The sequence below is a fragment of the Monodelphis domestica genome, chromosome 7, assembly GCF_027887165.1.
Source record: "Monodelphis domestica isolate mMonDom1 chromosome 7, mMonDom1.pri, whole genome shotgun sequence".
Classification (NCBI taxonomy): domain Eukaryota; kingdom Metazoa; phylum Chordata; class Mammalia; order Didelphimorphia; family Didelphidae; genus Monodelphis; species Monodelphis domestica.
The window spans coordinates 191,311,962-191,327,356 of NC_077233.1; the positions used below are offsets into that span (position 1 = coordinate 191,311,962).

Consider the following 15,395-nt stretch of genomic DNA (forward strand, 5'->3'; position numbering starts at 1 on the left):
TTTGGTAATTAGCTTTGAGCTAAAAGGGGAGCTTGGAGGGTAGAGCCCAGTGGAAGAGGAAGTGGACATTCAAAGAACTGCAAAGGCAGCCAATAGGGGCCTCTTAACACATTACTCCCCTCTGTGGCAGCTAGTTGGCACAGTGGAAGGATTGCCAAGCCTGGAGTCAGGAAGACCTGACTTCAAATCTGGCCTCCACTTACGAGCAGCATGACCCTGGGCAAGTCACTTAACCCTATCTGCCTCAGTTGCCTCATCTTTAAAATGAGGAGAAGGAAATGGCAAACCACTCCAGGGTCTCTGCCAAGAAAAACTCAAAAAGGGTCATAAAGAGTTTGGACATGACTGAAACAACTGAACAACATGCTCACTTCAATGAAGTCGCATTGACCTACTTGCTCTTCCCATAGCATGACACTTCAACCTCCTTCTCCTCCATTTTTTTTTTAGCTTTACTTTCCGGATTCAAATAAATACTATCATTTCCAAGGCATTCATTACCAAGAATGGTAAGGGTCACACAGTGTCACAGCTGAGAAGTGTATGAGGCCAAATTTGAACCCAGGTCCTCCCATCTCCAGACCTGGTGCTCTATCCATTGTGCCACTTAGCTGCCCCTCATTTCCTTTGTCTTTGCATGCTCTTGAGCTCTTCCTCAATTATGACAAAGAATGCTTTCCATCTCTAGAGAAAGAACTGGTGGAATAGGAATGCAGATAAAAGCATGCAATTTTTCACTTGTTTATTTGGATATATGTTTGGGGGGTTTTGATTGTATATGATTATTCACTTACAAGAATGAACACTATGGAAATATGTTTTGCAGGATAATACATGTATAACCCAGACTGAATTGCTTGCCAACTTCAGGAGTAGGGAGGGAAGAAAGGAGGGAGATAATTTGGATCATGTAACTTTGGAAAACTGATGTAGAAATTTGTTACTACATTTAATTGGTAAATAAATTTCAAACAAACAAACAAACAAGTTCCCCCTCTTCAGCTCTGCCTCTTGGTTTCTCTGGATTCTTCCAAGAGATTTGGCTTAAATGCTACCTTCTTCCAGAGGACTTTCCTGATCCCATTGGCTGCTAGTGCCTTTCCAGTCCAAAATCCTTTGTGATGGCTTTGTCTGTTTCTAATATATTCTTATTCCATACAGATTGACTTCCTTAGAAGAAATTGGGAGGTCCTTAATGTGGAAAGGAAACTAGACTAATAGTTTGTGTGGGGGAAAGGCCAACATTAAGGTCAGGGACTATTTCTTTGTGTCTCTAGCACAGTTCTTGGCATACAGTAGTTCTTTGATAAATGCTTATTCATTGATTCATGTGCCTCATCCTACCTATCTCCTCCATCCTTATTAGTCTTCTGTTATTTTATGATTATTATAACTGGTTATAAATATAATGCAATGTGATTTATAAATATAATAAAAATGTAAAACAGTAGAGATGCAAGAAGTGCTTTAGAAATCATGTCAAATGAGCCTTCTCTAAGGCAGAGAGAGGAGGTACTTGGGAATGTTACTGTACCAAACAAATTAATTAAAGAAAAATAAATAATAACAACAATAACATTTTATAGCACTTTTTAAAAAGAGAGATTGTGTCCTACAATATATTTTATACATATGAAAACTGAGATAATTTGTGCAAAATCTAATTAATGCAAGAACAATGATTAGAGCTTGGATCTTCCTTGCTCCTCAACCATTAGGAGGCCTCCCATTTTGAAGCTATATTTCGCTAAAGATTTAAGTGTACAGTGAAAAATCTATGACCAATTGGAGCTAAAAGAAAAAGAAAAAAAAACAACTATTTTATGAGCAATAGTACTAGCCAGTATTGTAGAGCAAGTATTAAACAGACTAATATAGTTATATTGAATGATATTCCCTCATTCCCTCTCCTACATTAAAAAAAACAATGATCTGAGAGCAGGTAGGCAGCACATTGGATAGATTGCCTGGACTGGAGTCAGAAGGACCTGGGTTCAAATCTATCCTGATACTTCCTAGTTGTGTGATACTAGGCAACTCACTTAACCCTAATTGACCAGCCTTGCCACTCTTAGATTTGATACTAAGAGAAAAGGTAAGGGTTTAAAAAAAAAAAGAAGAAGAAGAAGAAGAAGAATTCTTTATGGGGGAAGCTAGGTAGCTCAGTGCATTGAGAGGAAAGTCTAGAGATAGAAGGTCCTGTATTCAAATCTGGCCTCAGACACTTCCTAGCTGTGTGACCCTGGGCAAGTTACTTAGCCCCTACCTAGCCTTACCACTCTTCTGCCTCAGAACTAATATATAGTATTGGATATATAGTATCTAAGACAGAAGGTAAGGGTTTAAAAGGAAAAAGTGATCTGGACCAGAACCACAAAGGAAAAATGATAGTTTAGGGTAAAGAAAAGTGTGTGGTGGCAAAAATATCTTTAATTATATGCAAATTGTAATATAGGTAATGGCAATTAGGTATTCTCTGCCTCTGCTATGAATGGGGTAAATGCAAATATACTGTACTTGGACATGAAGAAAAATTCAGATACTGTTTATTTGTTGAAGTGGGTGGTATTGACATCAACTTGTGATTTATTGGGCCAATGCAGAGCTCCATGATAAACTTGCTGTACTAACATTCACCCTATCTTGCAGCTCATATTCTCTGAGAGGTCCCTAGAGCACTGATAGGCTATGACTTGTAAAGAGCTAAGAGGGAGGCCTTAAACCTAGGTCTGATGCTGAGGCCAGCACCTTTCCCAAGCAAAACGGGATAGCCACGGTTGGAAGACCATGACATTTTCTTTCTTGTAAGGTATTTAAGGATGGGAAAGTGTGCAATAATATGTTTGAGAGTCTTCCCTTTAAGACAAAGCAAGGAACTTAAATGGCCTTTCAAGGTCCCTTGGAGACTTGGTTTCTGCTTCTCTGACATCAGAAATTTTGATTGTTGAATGTGTGTGTGTGTGTGTGTGTGTGTGTGTGTCCTCAAAGCATCCACTTATATACACTGACTAGGTCAAAGGGTAGAGATAAGCCATGCTCTACTATAGTACCAATAAAAGTCTCTACAAGGCCAAGTTCCTTCGGGAGCTTTATTAAAACAGCTTATCACACTTGCCACTTAAGAATCAAGAACATGATATGAAGGGGAAACTAGCCCTGGTGGTTCTGATAACTGCTACTGACTTAGAGTCATTCTCATTTCCTTTGCAGCTGTCTGTAGATTTCCATGTCAAAATGGAGGAGTTTGCCAAAGGCCCAATGCATGCACCTGCCTGGAAGGCTGGATGGGGCGCCTCTGTGAAGAACGTGAGTGACTTTTAGTCATGACCTCCAGGGAAGTTATGTGTGCCTACAGGGGAAAAACACGAATGTCTTCCATGACAGCATCACACATAAAAGGAGAGAGACAGAGACAGACAGAGAGGGAGAGAGAGACAATTACAGAAGGAGAGGGAGAAGGATGGAGACAGAGAGAGAGAGAGGGAAGGAGACAGGGAGGGGGGAGAGACAGAGACAGACAGAGAGGCAGAGAGAGAGATGGAGGGAGAGGGAGAGAGAGGCAGTGAGGAAGAGAGTGTGTTTGTGAGGCATCAGAGAACTTAGCTGGTGGAGTCTTTCAGCTCAGAAAAGTTATCCTGAGAGTGAGCTTTTTCTTTGTAGTAATTTACTTAATTTGATAATTAAAATGAAGAGGAAGTATAGCATTGAAGTCAGAAAAACATGGGTTGAAGCCTTGCCTATGATATGACCTTACAGGGCTGTGGACAAATGAGTTCACCTCTTGGTCTCTTCCAAGCAATTCTCTAAGACTGTAAGTTGCCCATTGGGTACTCATGTCCCTTGATAGAAGGAGTTTCCTTAACAGGCATTCCCTACGGCTCCAACTCCTACCAGCTCTAAAACCTTGTATCTCCACTCCCCACCAAAAAGTTGGAATTGGGCAGCTGGCTACATGTACAAACAATAGTTCTCTTCTGCTTAGCCATCCGAAGTTTATAGGCTATAGAATCTTTAGAATATGATTTTGACTTCAGATATTCAATTCTTCCATCTAAAATTCATCCCATCTAATCAAGGGAAAACTACTGCTTTCTTATAGAGAAGTGCTTCTAATAAAAATACCCACTCTGCTCTTAGACCCATGGATTTAAAATGGGAAGTGCCTTAGGGATCTTCTAGAATAACCCCCTCTTTAACAGCTAAAACTGAGGCTAAGAAGTCAGATGGCTTGTCTGAAGTCACATAGGCAATAAGTGACAGAGCCAAGATTCAAACCCAAGATTCTGACTTCAAATCCAGCACCCCATATAGCCACTGTTCACCCTGTTCACAGTCTCTTGTCCTATAAAAAATCCCTATGCCCTCTTTTTTTTCATACTGGAGATTCAGAGGGGCCTAATATGTCACATTTGTTATTATTATTTTTATTACCTTTGCCAAATAGCCTGCGTATCAGCCAATTTTAGGGTGACCATTAAGAATGTAGCTCTTGGAGCAGCTAGGTAATGCAGCAGATAGAGTGCCAGGTCTAGAGTTGGGAGGGCCTCCTAGCTATGATCTTGGGCAAATCATTTAATCCCAATTGCCTAACCCATACCACTCTTATTACCCAGAGAAGGTAAGAGCTTTGGTGGGTTTTTTTTTTTTTTGCTAATGTAAGTCTTCTTAGTTAAGAAAACAAGAAAAGTTAGCAAATGTTTGAAAATATTCATTTTAAATTGCAATTTGTAGTCCTCAGTTAAAAAGTAGAAACATGCTTGTTCATATGCAGGGGTTAAGCTTCCCAATTTCATTGAGTTTGACATATATGAACCACAAAAAGAAACAAATCCCTGTTGGCAGAAGTCATCAGTTCATCCAAATGAATTTCTATTAAGGCCAATTTTTAAGGCGCCCCTGCTTCAAAAGTAATAATAATATTGTCTCTTGTGGAAATCTTCAAAGATTTTAAATTGTGTAACCTTTTAAAGTAAGTCAAAAAAGAACTTAACATAATGAAAATATTTGTGTTTTGATAAACCAACTTGCCAGAGCCCTGATGTATGTTACAGACCTTTATTAATGTTAAGCCCTCAATTCAGCATTTCCCACTATTTATTAACATAAACTGGAATAACAAATAAATGTTTGCCTATCAAAGTCTGTCTGACTGATTAACCCCAAACTTTAATACATCTATCCCAACCTATCTATAACTTTTAGTCTCAATGAGTTGGCTAAAGTGCATGTGGTCACGTAGCTAGTATCAGAAGTGGTATTAAAAACCAGATCTTCCAACATTCTCCCCAGGCTGCATCTCCACAAACAAATCTGGATAAATAGGCAAATGTATTGAAGATGTTTGATTGTAGGTTTTGTTCAAAAACACAAAAGAATAAACCGAGTCTGGACCATTTATTGATCTATGAACTCTCTTGGAACTGGTGCTTTAGCTAGTTCTGAATCTACCTAACTGCTGCATCATATTGTAAACATCTCTCCATCTCATTTTTGGTTTATCTATATTGCTTCTGTACCTGTATCTTCAGTATCTCCATCAGGCCAGTACAGCCTGAGTAGGCTTTCAGTATCTTTAAACAGCCTGACTAGTGAAAATGTCAAGAGTCATTTTCTTACCTCTGCTGAACAGGCCCCTTGTATCCTCTCTACTCATGGTCATGGTGATCTGCCAACTTGATTTAGGCTATAGTCTTAAACATACAAAAAGGAAAAGACAGCTGGCTTACTATATTATATCTCTGAGGACATACAGAGGGACTGTGGTGTCAAGGAAAAGTCTAATAATTTCTTTTTTAGCTTTATCTCTATTTTATTTTAATAACAAACTTACCCATAAGTTTTCCAAAGTTTTATGATCCATATTGTCTCCCTCCCTTCTTCCCTCCCCACTCCTGGAACTGACAAGCAATTCAATCTGGGTCCTATATGATTATCACTCAAAACTTGGGTTTTTTTTAGTTTATCTTTGTTTTATTTTAACTACCAATTTACCCATAAGCAAATCTAGCAATTTCTAAGAAATGTTTTCACCCACTTCAAAAACAATCATTCCTAGAAATTAAGAGAACATCTTCAAGTCAGGGTAAGACTCCTGAGGTTTGTGCAAATATAATAAGCATTCTGAGAGCCAAGGTCTTTAGTGAAACCAAATTGTCTAATTAAGTCTGGTCCATCTCACAGAAGAAAAAGCATAGTACATGCCTGATTTAGTCTCTCAGAAAGCAGCCAGGCTTACAGATGACTAACTGCATATAGAGATATAGAGAGCAGGGGAGGAATCAGAGCTGAATACTAGGAATATAGATACTTAAAATATAAAAGCTCCATTATTCTTATTTTAAATGAAGATGACAAAATACTTCTTTAGCACTTATTATGTAAATATGCTATTGCTATAGATACAAATGCAAAAAGGTATGTTGTCACCCCCATTAGACTGTGAGCTCTTTGAGAGTAGCGACTGTCATTTAACAATGGTTTGAAATTTTCCAAGGGGCAGCTAGGAGGCTTAATGAATTGAGAGCAAAGGTCCTAAGTTCAAATTGGACCTCAGATACTTTCTGGGTGTGTGACCCTGAGCAAGTCATTTAACCCCCTCTACACAGCCCCAACCATTCTTCTGCCTTGGTACCAATGCACAGTATCGATTCTAAGAAGGAAGGTAAGAGAAGAAAAAAAAGAGGAAAAGGAGGAAGAAGAAGAAAAATGAGGAAGGCAACAAAAGAGAGGGAAGGAAGGAAGGAAGGAAAGAAGGAAGGAAGGAAGGAAGGAAGGAAGGAAGGAAGGAAGGAAGGAAGGAAGGAAGGAAGGAAGGAAGGAAGGAAGGAAGGAAGGAAGGAAGGAAGGAAGGAAGGAAGGAAGGAAGGAAGAGAAAGAAAATACATTTTCTTGGAATAAATGTCATTTTATAGTAGTTTCATTATAAAGTATGGACTTTTATTATATGCATATATTTATCTGTTCACATACTACATGCCATCTGCCTCTGAATCACCACAATACATGTAAATCCTTCACATTCAGGAGCTATCTTTTTGTTTTTCTTTGCATCTCCAGATCTAGGGACCTTACACACATTAGGCAGTTTTTGGATCTGACCAGATTGGGTCTAATACACTGCTACTGACTCCACTCCAACAATGTAGAAGCTGCTGACAGCAAATGATTTTATTCCTCTGTGGAGGTTTTCTAACAAGTTCTACAAAGAACTTTTTACCTACTTGCCCATGTACACAGTACCTGACCTTCTACAAATTGGAACAGTTAATCATTACAGAATATAATTTGGTATTCAATTAATACATTCAGATAACCACAAGAACTTTTTTCCAGGTGTGGTTTGTAGTGAGTTCTCTATATATCTTCTAGATATAAGGCCTGGAAGGTGGCTGGGCTTTTAGGACTGGAACCCAGGTTTCCTGAATCCCAAACCAGTATTCTTTGCACTTTATATCCATTGTCCTGGGTACAAGTGAAATCTGCAAAAACCAATGTTTTTTCACCTGCTATCACTATATATTAGAAATATGTCTCTTCCTATAGTTGTTAGCCTCTAGAGGCCAAATTCTCCATTAGGCTAAAGGCAGACCTCCATTTGATGCTTAGATATTATATCCTATTCATAAATGAACATTTGAGTGTGTAGAAGGGATAAGGATCCATTTGATTATTCAATTGATTGTCAAATTTGTAAACTATTCTCTTGGTTTTTATTCTAATTACCAGAATAGAGTTGCTGTCTATATGCTCCCAGAATCTCCTCACCCTTCGTTAGCTTCCCAGAACACTGTGTTTTCTGTATTAATGCTATTCATAAAACTCCTTTATAGAAAGATAATAAGAATGTCTCAGAGCCTTCATCCCTACCCTGTGGCAGTGAAATCAGCAGGACACATGCGGACGTGCACACACACGAACAGGGGTCAGCCATTCACTCATGGCATAGAGGCCAAACAAAAGACAAAAGAAAACCAGGAGCACGGGGAGAATCCACCTGTCCATTGGCCCTGGTCCCATTTAGCATGTTCTCTACCTCCACCATGCCCTCCTTCAAACCCAACCCTCTAGACCAGGTCTATGGATAGACTTCATGTAATTTTACCCCTGTGAACCAAAAAGAGTGCTAGATTTAAGTCAAAGGAATAAGGTTCAAATACAGTCTCTGACTCTTACTGCCAGCATGACTGTATCTATGCAAGCAATTTAACCTTTTGGATCTCTGTTTCCTTTTCTGAAAAAAATTTAATACATTCCTTTAAAAAAAAAACAAACCCTTACCTTCTTTGGCTCCAAGGAAGAAGAGTGGTAAGTGCTAAGCAATGGGGGCTAAGTGACTTGACCAGGGTCACACAGCTGGGAAATAGCTGAGGCCAGATTTGAACCCAGGACTTCCGGTCCAGGCTCTCAATCCACTGAGCCACCCAGCTTCTCCCAAGTACATTCCTAATACAGTGCCTGGCATATATTAGATACCCAGTTATTGATTGATCGACTAGCTAGATGGCCTCTGAAGATCTTCTTTCATAGCTAAATGTGCAAATGGAGATAAATCTGTTTACTTTATCTTCAGGGTTAGAGGGAGGAAAGTATTTTCTGAAGTTCTATTTGTGATGATTATTAGTGAAACTGTAACTGAGTCTTTTTTGGGGATGATATTTGAGGAGGCTACAATGGGTGAGCAAGGTGAGGAGGAGGGTAGAAGTCCAGGTGGATTGACTCCTGTGCTCACTCAGCCACTCCTTCCGGGTTGTGACATCAAGGGCTGTTACTCAGGAAAAAGGGGTTCCCCTGTTTAAGTGACGGGGAGTTGAAGGGAAGTCTCCCCATCAGGCGATGGAAGGGGTACCCCCAAATTCCCTTGCACGAACTGGCCAGAAAAGATACTCCCCCCAAGTTTGAGGACTCCGGGGGAGAGGGGTGTTGATCCACACTAGTAATGACTGCGCTTTACTTCAGTGAGTGACTCCCTTCAAGCTCCTTCAATAACTCTCTAGAAAATCTGACTGCGTTTTGAATTTATGTTGGATACAAGAAAGTGGGGAGTTGGATTGAGGAAACAGGGGTCCCTCTTTATCCGTGTCCCGAAAGCCGCAAAGCCGGGCAGAGTTCGCCTTCCCTTCCCGCTATTTCTTACGCTAAACCAAACAGTAGGAGGGTCAAAGAATAGTGAAGCAAACGCAATGGGCAGGGAGAGGTCGGAAGGTCGGAAGAGACCCGCCGCTCTTGATAGATGCTATTAGATGTGTTGTGAAGTATAAATACTCTTCAGGTGAAGTCCCAGAGCTAGTCACTGGTAAATCCTCAGTTGGCTCTTGACAAGATCTCCAGCAAGGAAATATGCTTCCTGCCACCTCGAGAGCCCCGCTCAAAAGCCCAGAGTTCTTCTCCGAGCTCCCATAGGTCCGTTTTCTCTCCCGTCATCCTCTGCTGCCAACGGTCTTTTCCTGTCACTCATATCTTCATTCCGTCTTCATCCTTGCCTTTTGCATCCTGCTCTTACATATTAAATTATAAATTATTCTTATGGCAATACTCAAAGAATAAAACAGGAGGCTCCATTCAATACTAGAGTGAGTTACCCTTTGTTCTGGTTCCTACTCGGTCTTGATGATGGGGTTTCTTATACGTGATGATTTTTTTTTTATAATAAAGAGAATGCACTATTGTGATTTTCTATTAAGAGTGAAACCCAATTTACTCCCCTTAGAGATAATTATCTGTTGTTCACGTTTGTGTATTTTTTAAAATGTGTCTTTTTCTACCTTTTCCAGCAATATGTATTCTTCCCTGCCTGAATGGCGGCCGCTGTGTGGCACCATATCAGTGTGATTGCTCAGCTGGGTGGACTGGCTCCCGCTGTCATACAGGTAGGCTTCTTTGGTGGCCTATAAAAGTAAAGAATTAAATCCATTGTATTTTGAGTTCCTTAGTTCTTCCCTTTGAGGGTTGGGCATATGCAGATAAACAAAAATTAGACTTGGATATGTAGAAATAATTGAGATGGAGCAGGAATTAGTGGGAATTTGGGTGCATTCAAGAGACTTTTTTATATACCTCCTTGTTACAGAATACTAATGCTGCTATATATAAATGCTAGATATGGAGACCAAAAAGACATCCTCCCCACCTTCATGAAGTTTAGTGTAGTGTCCAAGCATATAAAACTGATTAAGACCAGCTAGAATTGAATGACTCCAGCTTTTTCTATTTTTTTTTAATCTGTAATCCCTTATTTTGTTCCAGTTTTAGGATCTGCCCAAACAATTGCAGGAATTTCAAAGCAAAAGAATATTATTTTTAATTATCTAATATAGAGACCATTCTGTTTCACCAAAAGTATGTTAAAACATTACGTAGAAGAACAAGAATAATTTGTTTTAATTAGTAGAAAAACAGTTGCAACAAATCATTTAGAAAAGCAATATAATGATTTCTAACTTCCCACTGAAAAAACAATTCAACAAAAAGACTTTATCTTCCCAACCCAGGTAAAAGAAGGAAATAAGAAGTAGCCAACTGCAGTAGATTGACTGGTTTTAAAAGTCTTTATGTATCCTAAAAGTCAAAAAGATCCATTTTAAAAAGGGAAAGCAGGAGGGATTTTTATTTACCACATGCTTTGCTGCACGTTTGTATTCATTGGGTATGGTGAGACCAAAGGGGAAAAAAATGGATGTCTGTTTCCCAGCAATTTGCACACTATTTAGATTTAGACTTGTTTATTTTTCCACATTCCTTCTGTATTCAAAACTAAACTCATCATCCTTCACCCAAAACCAACCCCCTTTCAAAAAAAAAGCACTAGTTTTGCACCTGTTGCCACAAATTTTTCTACTTACTTTGAAATAACCTTTAACTCTTGCCTCTCCACCATGCCTGATATGAAGATCTTTATATCTCCTCATCCTGGCTAAGTCCTTTCCATTCTTCTGATTGCAAATTGTCCAGTTTTCCAATTGCTACAGCCCAAATTGGTCTCTCCCTTGTCTCAGCTTCTATTGCGTTTTAGCCTGTACTGCATGGTTTAGCATTTAATTATTCTCAAATTGTTTCACATGAACTAGTGTGATCTAATTATAGAGGGCATTCCAAAGGTCTTAGTGCAGCCTTGAGGTATTAAAGCTTAAAATTGAACTCAGATTTTTGGAATATTCCGTATTTTTGAAATCTAGTTAAGCCTTTTAACAACCCAAATTTGCCAGTATTGCAAAAGCCCACCTCTTTAACACCAGTATTCCCCCAGTGGTGCAAACGGCTAAGTATGATGGGATGCCTAAACCACAGAAGAATTGAAAGTACCAACAACTCAATATAAATTGGCTGTAGCCTGTTACCAGCGATGACCACCTGCTGCTAACAACATCTGCAAGCGTATAGGCTGGGCATTGTATTAATGAAGAAGGGACAGCAGGTGGGTGACTGGAGATGCTATACTAGTAACTCAGTGATATTAAAAGGCTGAAAAAGGCCTCCAGCCCAGTAGGCAAATCTGCTAAAGAGAAAAATGTGGATGAGGCACCTGGATAGTGCAGTGAATAGTGTGGGACCAAGTCAAGTAGGATTGAGTTTAAATCTTATCTCAAGCATTTATCAGGTGTGTGACTTGGGGCAGATTGCCTTCCTTCTTCTTGCCTCATTTTCCACATCTATAAAATGGGTGTGATCATACCACCTACTTCACAGAGTTATTTTGAAGATCAAATGAATATTTAAAGCACTTAGAGAATGTCAAAGAGATATATAAATGCTAGTTAGCTAACAAAAGACCACACAAATTGAAAAATCCAGAGAAGGATTGTAATGGGAGTACTAGGCAGTGCACCTTCCTCCGACCCATCACCCTCCTCGCCAAAAAATTATAAATCTCTCAAAATAAAGTGTTTGTTTTGTTCTCTCAATTACAATGTAAAGTGCCTGAGAGTAGGGATAAATGTCATTCTTTGTCTTTTACTCCAAAGTTTCTAGTACACAGTAGGTGCTCAGTAATTGCTTCTTAACTGTTTAATTCCCAACTAAATTGTAATTTCCTTAAGGACAGGCAACATGTCTTGGATTTCTTCTGCATCTCCAATAGAGTCTCGTAAAGTACAAGGAATGCAGGAAGGACTCAATGCTGATATTTATTGGAGTTTAAATTGTCAAACAGGTGTCTCTTTTTAAAAGACATGTATAACCCAGTGGATTTGCTTGTCAGCTCCAGGAGTGGGGAGAGAAGAGGGGAGGGAGAGAACACGAATCAGGTTACCATGGAAAAATATTTGTTAACAATTAATTAATTGAAAACAAAATAAAATCTTTCTGGAGGGGAAATTAAAACAGAAAATTAAAAATCTTGTAAGGGGGCAATAGAAAAATCTCAATTTTTATTTCAAGATTTGGAAAAGGTCTTCAATGCAGTGAGTGACATCCACAGTGAGTGTGGTTTTTGAGAGATACAGCCACCCACTCCATGCCTTGGATTGTGAAATGAGAGCAAAGCTAGACTTGGCAGGAAGCCCTTCATTCTGTCAGTAAACTGACTCTCATTTAGAACTGCATCCATGTCTCTCTCTCTCTGCCAGGGGGCAAAAGGTCTCTCTCTGGAGCTCTTTTAATATTTAGCTTCCTCCAGCTTTTTTCTGAGTTGTATTTTCTATTTGAACAGAAGATCTAATTAATGTTGTTGCTGTTGTGTTTCCCCTCGATCTCTGCCTCCCAACTCTCAAACCATCCACATGGCAGTTCTGTGTTCTCTGTGTATCTGATGCAATAAGAGACATCAAAAAGACAGGGTCCCCCTTCTCCAGCCTTATTGTGAAAAATAAGCAAGCTAGCTTCAGTGATGCAGCATTTGGAATGAGAGACTTGCATCCCAGGTCTGCTATTTACTTCCTTACTCATGTGACCTTGAGCAAATCACGTCATTTTTCTGGGCCTCCATTGCCTTATCTGTAAAATGGGCTTGAATTCAATGATGGCTAACATCCCTTTCAGTTCATGAACCCAACTGAGGTAGACATCTTAGACTAGCCGCACATCCTTAATCCACAAAGCCTGTGTGGCAGATGGGGGCCAATAAGTGGATTCAGTAAGTGGTTTTATCAGTCTGGAGCCTCTTGGTTATAAACATGGCACATTATTTACTTTCTAAAATGTCTTGTCTGGGGGCAGCTGAGTGGCTTAGTGGATTGAGAGCCAGACCTAGAGACAGGAGGTCCTAGGTTCAAATTTAGCCTCAGACACTTCCCAGGGGTGTGACCCTGGGCAAGTCTAGTCCTTATCTCTCTTCTGCCTTGGAACCAATATTCAGTATTGATTCTAAGATGGAAGGTAAAAGTTTAAAAAATAAATAAATAAAAATAATAAAATAAAATGTCTGAGGGCCGCAAGGTGGCACAGGGCCTAGAGCTGGGAGATTCAAATCTGGCCTCAGATACTTCCTAGCTGTGTGATGCTGGACAAGTCACTTAACCCCATTGCCTAGCCCCTATACTTGGAATTGATCCCAAGATGGAAGTTAAGGGTTTAAAAATAAAATAAGATGAAATGTCTTGTTTGAAAGATTCTTAGAGAAGCAGGGTAGACAGCTGTGAATGGAGGCAAAAAGGATGGCGCCTCAGTAATCTTTCACCCTCTGGGCTAACATTAGGTCCCTGGTAACTTAGAAGTACTGTCAATGAATAGAATATGTGCAGCTGTCCTGCTCCCATGTTTTTAATTATTTTTTAAACCCTCACCTTCCATCTTGGAATCAATACAGTGTATTGGCTCCAAGGCAGAAGAGTGGTAAGGGCTAGGCAATGGGGCTCAAGTGACTTGCCCAGGGTCACACAGCTGGGAAGTGTCTGAGATCAGTTTTGAACCTGGGACCTCCTGTCTCTAGGCCTGGCTCTCAAACCACTGAACCACCCAGCTGCCCTCTATGTCATATTTTAATGCCATTTTATTCATTTATTTATTTGTCTATTCATTCTTTCATTTACTACCTTAAAAACTGCTCTGCTAGATAATTTTCCTTTAAATAAGTGGTGAGTATGTTCTACTTGTCTGGTATTATTACTCTGAGCTTTGCCATCATTAAGGGATAAACTTTTGCCCATTTCTCGCTCAAGAGCAAGTTTTTCTCAAATTTGGAAATTCCTGTTATTTGACCCTATTTTAGCCTGCAAGCACTGGACTTGAAGTCGTAAGACAGAGTACAGTTCAAGCCGTAGATCTACCATGTCGTAGTTTTATCATAGAAAAGTCAGTTTGTCTCTTAGGGGATCAATTTCCTTATCTGTAAAATGGGGTCATTATAACTTTACCAACTATATCAGAGTTATTCTACTGCTCAAACTCTACAAAGTGGCCTAGAATTCATGGAGTAGAGAAAGGCCATGCTAAGACTTTCACTTTCAGTAAATTATTTTGGCAGCTAACCAGAAAGGATGAGAGTGAAGAGAAGCTTGAACCAGGGAGCTCCATTAAGGAGCTATTACAGTGGCCTAGGCGGAAGGTTATTAAGGGTGGTGACTGTGTGAGGGAAGAGAAGGGAGACAGACATACAGGAGATGTTGTAAAGGCAAATGTGACAAGATTTGGCAACAAACTGGATATGTGGTGTAAGAGTAAAGATACAGAAGTTGTGAATATAACTGACTCCGAGCCATATCCATAATAAGGAAGTGGGTGCAAAGAGATGTTTTGACGTCTAATAATTATTCTAATTTTGAGAAACGCCTTTATTATATATCTAGTTTTGGGGGGAAATGATCTTGCAGTGACTATTTTGCATGTCTTTTTTTCTGCAATAAAAGAGACTTGAGGGAGCAGCTGGGTAGCTCAGTGGATTGAGAGCCAGACTTAGAGACGGGAGGTCCTAGGTTCAAATCTGGCCTCAGACACTACCAGCTGTGTGACCCTGGGCAAGTCACTTGACCCTCATTGCCTAGCCCTTACCACTCTTCTGCCTTGGAATCAATACATAGTATTGACTCCAAGACAGAAGGTAAGGGTTTAAAAAAAAAAAAAGAGGCTTGAACTGAAAAAATAAGATTGAATTTTAGATGCCTACCAAGCAGCTAGTTGTAAATGCCCCAAAGATAATCGTTGATGTGGGGACTGGAGCTCAGGAGAGAGACCATGGCTAGGCCAAGATAATACGTCTACACAGGGATAGAAATTGAACCTATGACAGCTGGTATGATGTGAAAGTAAAGAATAGGAGTCTTTTACAAAGCGTTGAGGGGCTTTTCTTTTTATATTTTATAACTATATTTCAATAAAATTTGCTTCATTGTAATTCTAGGTGTCTTATTTTATGCATCCATTCTGTGTTTTTATTTTGTGCAACAAACGTAAGTGTAACCAGGAAACCACAGGCCTCACCAGATAGCCAAAGGGGTCCATATCACACCCCCAAAAAAAGATCAGGA

At 39.6% G+C, this 15,395-nt stretch overlaps 1 protein-coding gene and 1 long non-coding RNA gene across 8 annotated transcripts in view; one reads left to right on the top strand and one right to left on the bottom strand.

The window, feature by feature from the left end:
* LOC130455569 (uncharacterized) overlaps positions 1–11,097 on the bottom strand; it is a 35,692-nt gene extending 24,595 nt beyond the window's left edge. For 2 of the 7 annotated variants that reach the window (XR_008913641.1, XR_008913640.1), the window contains exons 1-3: positions 10,839–11,097; positions 9,762–9,884; positions 5,617–5,690 (exon numbers count right to left, since the gene is read on the bottom strand). This is a non-coding gene — a long non-coding RNA (uncharacterized LOC130455569). Of the gene's footprint in view, positions 1–1,573; positions 3,350–5,616; positions 5,691–9,761; positions 9,885–10,838 lie in introns of those variants that run through there. The other 5 variants (XR_008913643.1, XR_008913644.1, XR_008913639.1 and 2 more) reach the window with 4 other exon arrangements.
* The window catches only part of SVEP1 (sushi, von Willebrand factor type A, EGF and pentraxin domain containing 1), a 341,958-nt gene that overhangs the window by 320,348 nt on the left and 6,215 nt on the right, over positions 1–15,395 (top strand). Inside the window, exons 45-46 of the mRNA XM_001374596.5 lie at positions 3,211–3,306; positions 9,771–9,866. Coding sequence (XP_001374633.2) covers positions 3,211–3,306; positions 9,771–9,866 — 192 coding nt within the window. The remainder of the gene's footprint in view (positions 1–3,210; positions 3,307–9,770; positions 9,867–15,395) is intronic.